General features: G+C 43.5%; 1 protein-coding gene across 1 annotated transcript; it reads right to left on the bottom strand.

Annotated features, from left to right (window-relative positions):
* Nucleotides 1–4,763: 4,763 nt before the first annotated feature.
* Nucleotides 4,764–5,705, bottom strand: LOC144757306 (olfactory receptor 5V1-like). Its single transcript, XM_078646372.1, has one exon. It carries the CDS (start codon nucleotides 5,703–5,705, stop codon nucleotides 4,764–4,766), a length of 942 nt encoding a protein of 313 aa, XP_078502498.1.
* Between the last annotated feature and the right edge of the window lie 2,182 nt (nucleotides 5,706–7,887).

Here is a 7,887-nt window from a genome sequence, read left to right as displayed (position 1 = left end):
GTCTTGGCGCAGTTTAGGCTCCTGTCCATGAAGTGTCTTGAACACTATACATAAGGATTTAATCAGAATCTGTTGAGTCACTGGAAGCCAATGCAGCTCCGCCAGCACTTGTGTCGTCGAGGTGCAGCGTTCTCGGGACTTTACTGCTGCCGCCTGGAAACTCTGAAGTCTGGCAATCAGATATCCCGGAGACTCTAAGAGCAGGGCATTACAGAAATCCAGGCGGCTTAGTATAATGCTCCTTAGTACCATGGTTCTTGCCTGGACTGCCAATAATGGTAGCACTTTCCGGAGTCCTCGGATGAGAGTATAACAACCTCCCACCAGTTTGTTGACATGGGACTCCAGATTCAACTTTTCATTAAAACTGACCCACAGATTGCGTACTGAGCTCACTGGTGTCAGAGGGCCATTTGTGGTCAGCTGGGAGTCCTCGAGCATTTCCACCCACCTTACCGTGTAGAATTTCTTTTTTCTTGCTGTTGAATTGAAGCTAGTTATCTATCTTTCCTGGGAGTCTGTGTGGTCACGTCCAAGGACACCATGAGCTGGGTGTCATCGGCATAGTCAACCACACTAATGTGCGTTTTTACAATCCCCAGCAGGGATCACATATATGCATTGAACAGAATGGGGCTGATTGAGGACCCCTGAGGTACCCCGTGTTCATTTTGAACAAACTCCGATTGATATGAAGGGAGCGCTACTGCTTGCCATCTATCAGATAGGTAAGAGCGCATCCATCTCAGTGCCACACCTGTCACTCCCATGGTTTCCAGCCTCAAGAGAAGAATAGCGTGGTTGACCGTATCCAATGCGCCGGACAGGTCTAGCAATATTAATGTTGCCGACTGTCCCCTGTCTGCCCGCATTCAGAGGTTATCTAAGATGGCCACCAAGGCTGTCTCCGTTCCGTGACCAGGCCTGAATCCAAATTACTCATCTTCTAGTTTATTGTTTATCTCCAGGAAGAGGGACAACACCCTACTTACCAGACATTCCAAGATCTTAACCGGATATGGTAAGAGGGAAATGGCCTGTAGTTCTATGGCAACCTGGGTCCAGTGTGGGTTTTTTCAGGAGCGGAGTAATAATAGCCTGCTTCCAGCGAGGTGGCACCACTCCATTATTATTGAGGAACTGGCAGTACAGATGACGTAGGATAGGAAAGATCTCTGATCAGAGTTCTTTCACTATCCTTTGTGGGATAGGATCCAAGGGTGACCCTGATGAGATTCCTAGGGCCACCCGGGTAAACTCCTCTTCCGAGGGCATCTTAAATTTATCCATAGTGAACTTGGGGATAGCTGAGTTAGAATCATTATCCGTATTAAGGTTGTTCTTGGATGTCTCTCCCTTTTCCTGGTCCAATGGACCGGATAGGGTCACATCTTTCAGGCCTTCCAAGATCTTATACATTTTTTCTTGGAAGAAAAAATCCAACCCATCGCACAGATCCTGAGTGGGTTGGATTTTGCTGTTTATACAGTCAGGATGGGTCATGTCTCTTACTTTCCTGAAGATGTCCCTAGATTTGTTGGATGATTTAAAGGTGGTGGAGGCAAAATATTCTGCTTTAGCAGCTGCTATTTCTCTTTTGTAATTTATTAGGTTAAGCCTCCAACTAACTTTATCGTTTTCTGCGTAGTCCTTTGGCCACTGTTGTCTGCCATTTTGCCGACCAACTTAAGATTCCTTAATGCCTCTGTGTACCATGGAGCTGAGGGTCTGCGTCTTTTCCTAATATCTTTTAAAGGGGCAAAATGGTCGATCTTCCTAGTTAAGTGCTCGCAAAGGTCTATGTAGTTCTCTGTTACCTGTTTCTCAGGATTAAACAGGGTCCCTGTCTGAAATGGAGGGCCCATTTTTGCCTTTCTTAATAGTCCCTTCCAGTCCCTACCACAATAGGTCCTTTCTTCCCTGTTCCAGGGCCTCATCCTAAATGATACGCTGAAGTTGGACAGATAGTGGTCCGACCACCCACCAACAGAATTTTCCCCATAGTAATAAGGCCTTCCTCAGCAAATATCATATCTAGAATGTGGCCTTCTATATGCGTTGGTTCTATCACCCATCGTGTCAGCCTCAAGTTTGCGCAGGACTGAATGAGGTTGTTGAATGCTGTGTCCATTCTTCCATTAGCCCACAGGTTGAAATCTCCCAAGACTAGAAGCCAGGTGTGGGTAAGGGCCATGTTATTAATTGCATCAATCAATTCCAGCTGTTGTTGTGCGTTGGCTACCCACGGTGGCCTGTAACAGACCATACCCATGAGAGAGTGTCCCGTTTGATCCTAAATGGAGAATCCCAATATTTCTACGCAGATTATTTCATCTATGTCCAGTGGATTAATATTCAGTGCCTCTTTAAACTCTTTAAAAATAATTCCAATCCCACCCCCCCCGACCCCTGGATCTTGGTTTATGAGAAGCCTTATATCCCACTGGGCAGGCCCGTTCCAACTCTAACTCTAACTCCAGACCTGCCGTGGTCCATGTCTCTGTCATGAACAGCGAATCAAGCTTGTGTATCTCTAGCAGTAGCTGTATCTCTGTGGACTGCTTAGGAAGCGATCTTACATTAAGCAGACCACAGTTCAATCTGTCATTTTTCAGAAAGTCAATTACAGTGCCTGTTTCATTATCTACTGGCGCCCCCGCAATGCACTGCTGATGACGTCACATATTACATCACTCATGACATGGTCAGTGACATAACTGATGCCATCACTGTTGACATCTCAAATGACATCACTGATAAATATATATATATATATATATATATATACACACAGATGCATGTATATATTTTTTTGTGATTCCAAGAGTCTATACTAAAATTATTCATGTGTGATGTTATAGTTGTTCAAGGTTATAGTCTGCTTTGCCTTGACATCAACATTAACATGGGTAAAACACTTTTTTCTTTTGACCATAAATGTTACCCAGCAGTCTACTGGACTGCCATGTCCAGGGTTTCTCCAGGCAAAGCCAACTGATGCGCAAACATTGTAAACATAGTGAATGAAGCCGGGAACCCCTGGTTTGACCATATCGGAGGACAACCAATTTAGAGCACTTCTTCTGTGATGGGAAATCCTTAATTATCCTTTTTCTCCCTAAGCTCAGTGCCTTTTCTATTTAGAGTGTTTCTGTACTTTGCAATGGTCTAAACTCCCCATCCTCCCTTCAGCGTCCCTGCTTCTCCCCTTCATTCAATCAAGTAGCAGAGATGGGGCTCTCAAATAGGAGGTTGTGGGACAGGGCTTGTCTGTGTGTGATCAGGAGTTACATATCGAAGCTCTATTCAGTGAAAGGGTGATGAACTCATGGAACTGCCCTCCAACTGAGTACCTTGAGGCAGAATCATCAACATACTTAAAAAACCTTAAGGAAAAACATGCATCGCTTGTCGCCAAAGACAATTTATGTATGCATGTGATTGTATTTACCGATGGCTCACCTAGCTACAATGCAGTGAAGTGCTGTAGGAGGGGGGTAAGATGTTGCGGAGTTGGGCATTTTTCTTCATTAGTAGACGTATAGGGAGTTATTATGAGTTTGGTGGTATGGGAGTAGGAATACCATGCCGGTGCCCCCTCCCCTACCGCCTGCCAGATTTCAACTTTTTAAAAACTGGTGGGCAGTGCTTTGGCGGGCCCACAGCAGTGCCTATGAAATAGGCACTGCAATGGGAAGGTCAAAGACAGTGGATATGAGCCAGGGCTACTGGGGAATGAATTGTTTTGAGGATGTGAACCCTCACTCACCTGAAGGTGACATGCTTCATCATTGGGTTCCCTCCTCACACCCTAACGGAGAGGAGTTGAGGTGTTTTATGATGAGTGATAGTATTTGCGTAAGAGAGGAACAGAGTGCAAAAATTGTATAATCGTGGTTAAAACTACCTCCAGAGTACCTAATAAACTTCTTTCTGTGGCCCGCTTGGGATAGGATTAAAAACCAGACCACGGTTGTGAGGAAATGATATGTAACCCTTTTCAATGGTTACCCTGGATCTTACAGTATGGGTGTGAGGAGGGAACCCAATGATGAAACATGTCACCTTTGGGTGAATGAGGGTTCTCGTCCTGAAAAAAATCTTTCCCTCGGTAGTCCTGTAACATATTCACATTTTGGCATTACCTGTCGTCCTTTTTTTCAAATCAACAGGACGCACTTCTTTGAGTGTTTTTTCTGGAAGTAAGGGACTAGAAAGTTGCTGGTCGGGCCTATCACTTTAGATCCCCAGTGTGAAAAATAACGTCAAAGACAGTACCTGCACGGCTTGGACTGAATCAGTCCATGACGTGCTGGTACTGGGATAAATGCACACAGAGGGGCAACAAGTGCCCACCTGCATGAACCCCATAGCCCTGAAGCACAAGAGGGCCCTTTGTACTTTCACCACCATGGTTTTCATGGAGGAAGAACCGCCATGAAAACCTTTGCAGCAATGAAACTCATAATATGCTTGGTGGTAATGCCGCAGTCCTGCCAAGCATATTGTAGCCTTAAGAACATTGCACCAGCGCCAGGGATCCCTGCTCCCTGGCTGTTGGCGTGGTGAAATGGCCGTCTGACCGCCCAACTTGTAATGGAGTAGTCAGACTGCCGGTGTTGCAGTGGCTGTACCTCCACCACTGCTCCCCTGTGAGCCAGACTCGTGGTCAAGCCCATAGTGGATGAGTTTGGTGAATATGTAAAGAGATGGGTGGAACTGATACACTGCTCCTTCCAATACGTATCCATCTTTATCTATGATCACTTTGTCATTCTTTGGACTCTAATCATATTTTTTGTGACTGCCTTTTTCATCTCAGTGTTTCGGAGACTATAGATCATTGGGTTCACCATAGGAGTCACGATGCTGTACACCACTGACATGAACCTATCAACAGGGAACGAGTTAGTGTTTGTGGGACGGAAGTAGGTGAAGATCAGGACCCCGTAGAAGATGATGACCACTGTCAGGTGAGAGGCGCAGGTGGAGAAGGCTTTGGATCGGCCCTCAGAAGACTTGATGTTCAGGATGGTGATAATAATGAAGGTGTATGACACAGCCATTGTGAGAAGCGCCCCAAAAGCCATGACCCCACCCAGGGTAAAGATGACGAGGATGTTAATGAATGTGTTAGAGCACGAAAGCTGCAGCAGAGGGGGGAGATCGCAGAAAAAGTGCTGGATCACATTGGACTTGCAAAACGAGAGCCTGCTTATCAAAATCACATGGACAGTTGTGCAAAGAAATCCTCCAACCCACAAGCCAGCCACCAAACTACAACAGGTATGCTGGTCCATGATCCTGGTGTAATGTAGAGGGTGACAGATGGCAATGTAGCGGTCGACGGCCATGGCAGCCAGGAGAAGGCTCTCAACAGACACCAGACTACCAAAGAAATAGAGCTGGATCATGCAGGCAGTAAATGAGATAGACTTCCTCTTGACTAGAAGGTCTGCCAGCATCCTGGGGACAGTGACAGTGGAGTAGCAGCAGTCTAGGAAGGACAGGTTACAGATGAAGTAGTACATAGCGGTGTGAAGACGTTTGTCTAGGCATATTACTGTGATGATGAGGATGTTCCCAGCGAGGATGGTCGCGTACATCAGTAGGAAAATCATGAAAAAGAGGCTCTCCACCTCAGGAATGGAAGACAGGCCCAACAGGATGAATTCAGTGACCAGAGTTTGGTTAGTCATGTCCATAGCCAGGGCTTCTGTCTAAACAGGAACATTAGTGAGAAATATAATATTAATAATAAAACTATATGAATGTGAACAACACAATTGTAATAGTTATTGTATTTTCAAACATAATAACAATAGTAGCAGTACATTGTTGTAATAAAACACATTTATATATCTCATCATGCAAACAGTTCATGGGTTAGTGCTGTGGTGAGAAAACAATTTTGTGATCCTAATTGTCTGCTAGGTATTAGCTTATAGATGCTGCTATTTCCAAGCTAAATTGAACTCATTTTATTAATCTTGGAAGTGATAAAACATCTATTGTTATCATTCTTCATAACAACTGCAATATGTATGAGTGCACATGCAAAATCTCAAGTGTAGGGAGAAATGAAAACATTTCTCCTGTTAACGCATGGTTTAAAATAGCATTAACTTTTGGTTCAAAGCCATGCCTACTATTGTTTGTAGATAGGATTTTATGTCAAAAGGCTCACGTGGCAGCATGGGTACTCCAACATACCACCCATGTAATCCTCCCTCGTCGCTAAGTAACACAAAGCAATGACCATATATCTTAGTTAGGATCATGAAGTAACTCTGCTATTTTCCACCATGTACACATTTCTTATATTACCACAGGAGACCACAGAGGCCATCGGAACAAACGCACGACTATATTCAAAGGTGCCAAAAGTACCGTATGTCCTGTGTAAAGAGGTGGCACGACACGGACTGAGGTTAATTGAAAAAATACCCTTCCGGTACAGTCATAGGTGAAAAAGACGATTAATCCATTCAAGGAATAAAGGGGAGGACATAGCACCGTTGTGCACGAAATATTGAGGAGGACGTCTCTATGAACTCCTAATAAGAAGATCAAAAGCTATTTGAAGGTCCATCGCTTGAAAAGTGGGAAGCCAAATACACTTAATATTGTAAATATGATGTTTTTAATTGTTCTGTCCTGAAGAAGGTGTTCACACAATCAAAAAAAGACACCGAAACGCGTTGACAAAAGGACCTAATTTTTATTATTGTTTTGTATTTTCATTGTATGAATTTATTATGTGAATAGTGTGATTTTGCTGTATACAAAAGAAGGTACTTAAAGTACACAAATCAAATGAAAAGTAAGATATAATAATCTTTTGTATTGGAAGCAACATTACGAACTGTTGTGATTATAATGTAATTGAATAGATTAAGAATGTTTAGAATTTAGGAAAATAAACCTGTTTTTAAGGAAATAAAATTAAGATAAATATGAACCAAAATGTGTTGTAATAATATGTGAAGTGCTTACTGAATATCTGAGATGGTCATTAGTATAGAGCAGTGGATGTGATCTGAATTGAGAAACACAGAGACGGAATCTTTTTGTTTACCACATTTCTTATATTGACTTTCCCGTTAACACAATAACCATTTATATACATTTGTGTGTGCAAAAATACTGGATTTGTTTCTCTGAAACTGCTTCACTTTCAGACTCCACTTCATGAGGCTATTAGCGTGACTCCTTGAACACCATGTACAAGGCCTTGACGCACATTGCGCAAATGTCATTTTAGTTTTTCATCCACAAAGTAAGCCGACTATTTATAGACCATAACAATGCTGTTTTGCCCAGGACTTGCAAGGATGCTATTCATTATAAATAAACAAGCATTTCTGGGTTTAGGTAGAGGAGCGCTCTGTTGACATTGGACAAGGTCTCTACACACTTAAGCTCAGGCCTAGCAGCTTGTTGATATCTCTGTGAAGGGTGTCCAGCTTGTGACCCAGATGGTGACTTACATTCTTTCCTTTCAGGTAACGAGGGTTGGACCTGGAACGAGCTCCCAGTCTACATCAGACGCTCCCCGACCCTGCACACATTCAGGAAGGACCTCAAGACCTGTCTCTATGACTGACCTGGAGCTGTTCCCCTCCCCCAGTGCCTTGAGACCCTCACGGGTGAGTAGCACACTACATAAACCCCTGATTGATTGATTAATTGATTGATTGATCTTCTACTACAGGAATTCCTGGCAGAACACACACACTTGCCCTAGACACATAAATTAGGGACTGCAAAGTAGGAGTATTGAAAATGTCCCACTGTATAATTCTTGTATATTTCTCATAGAAGATGAGATCAAAAGTGAATGGGCAAAACAGATCTAGATCTGTTTCCACAATCCCTGGGGAATCA

This window comes from Lissotriton helveticus, chromosome 1_1 (assembly GCF_964261635.1).
Source record: "Lissotriton helveticus chromosome 1_1, aLisHel1.1, whole genome shotgun sequence".
Lineage (NCBI taxonomy): Eukaryota > Metazoa > Chordata > Amphibia > Caudata > Salamandridae > Lissotriton > Lissotriton helveticus.
This window is presented reverse-complemented; position numbering and strand designations above follow the sequence as displayed.

Coding starts and splice junctions, on each gene's coding strand:
- LOC144757306 (XM_078646372.1), bottom strand. CDS start 5,705: ATGGACATGACTAACCAAACTCTGGTCACTGAATTCATCCTGTTGGGC.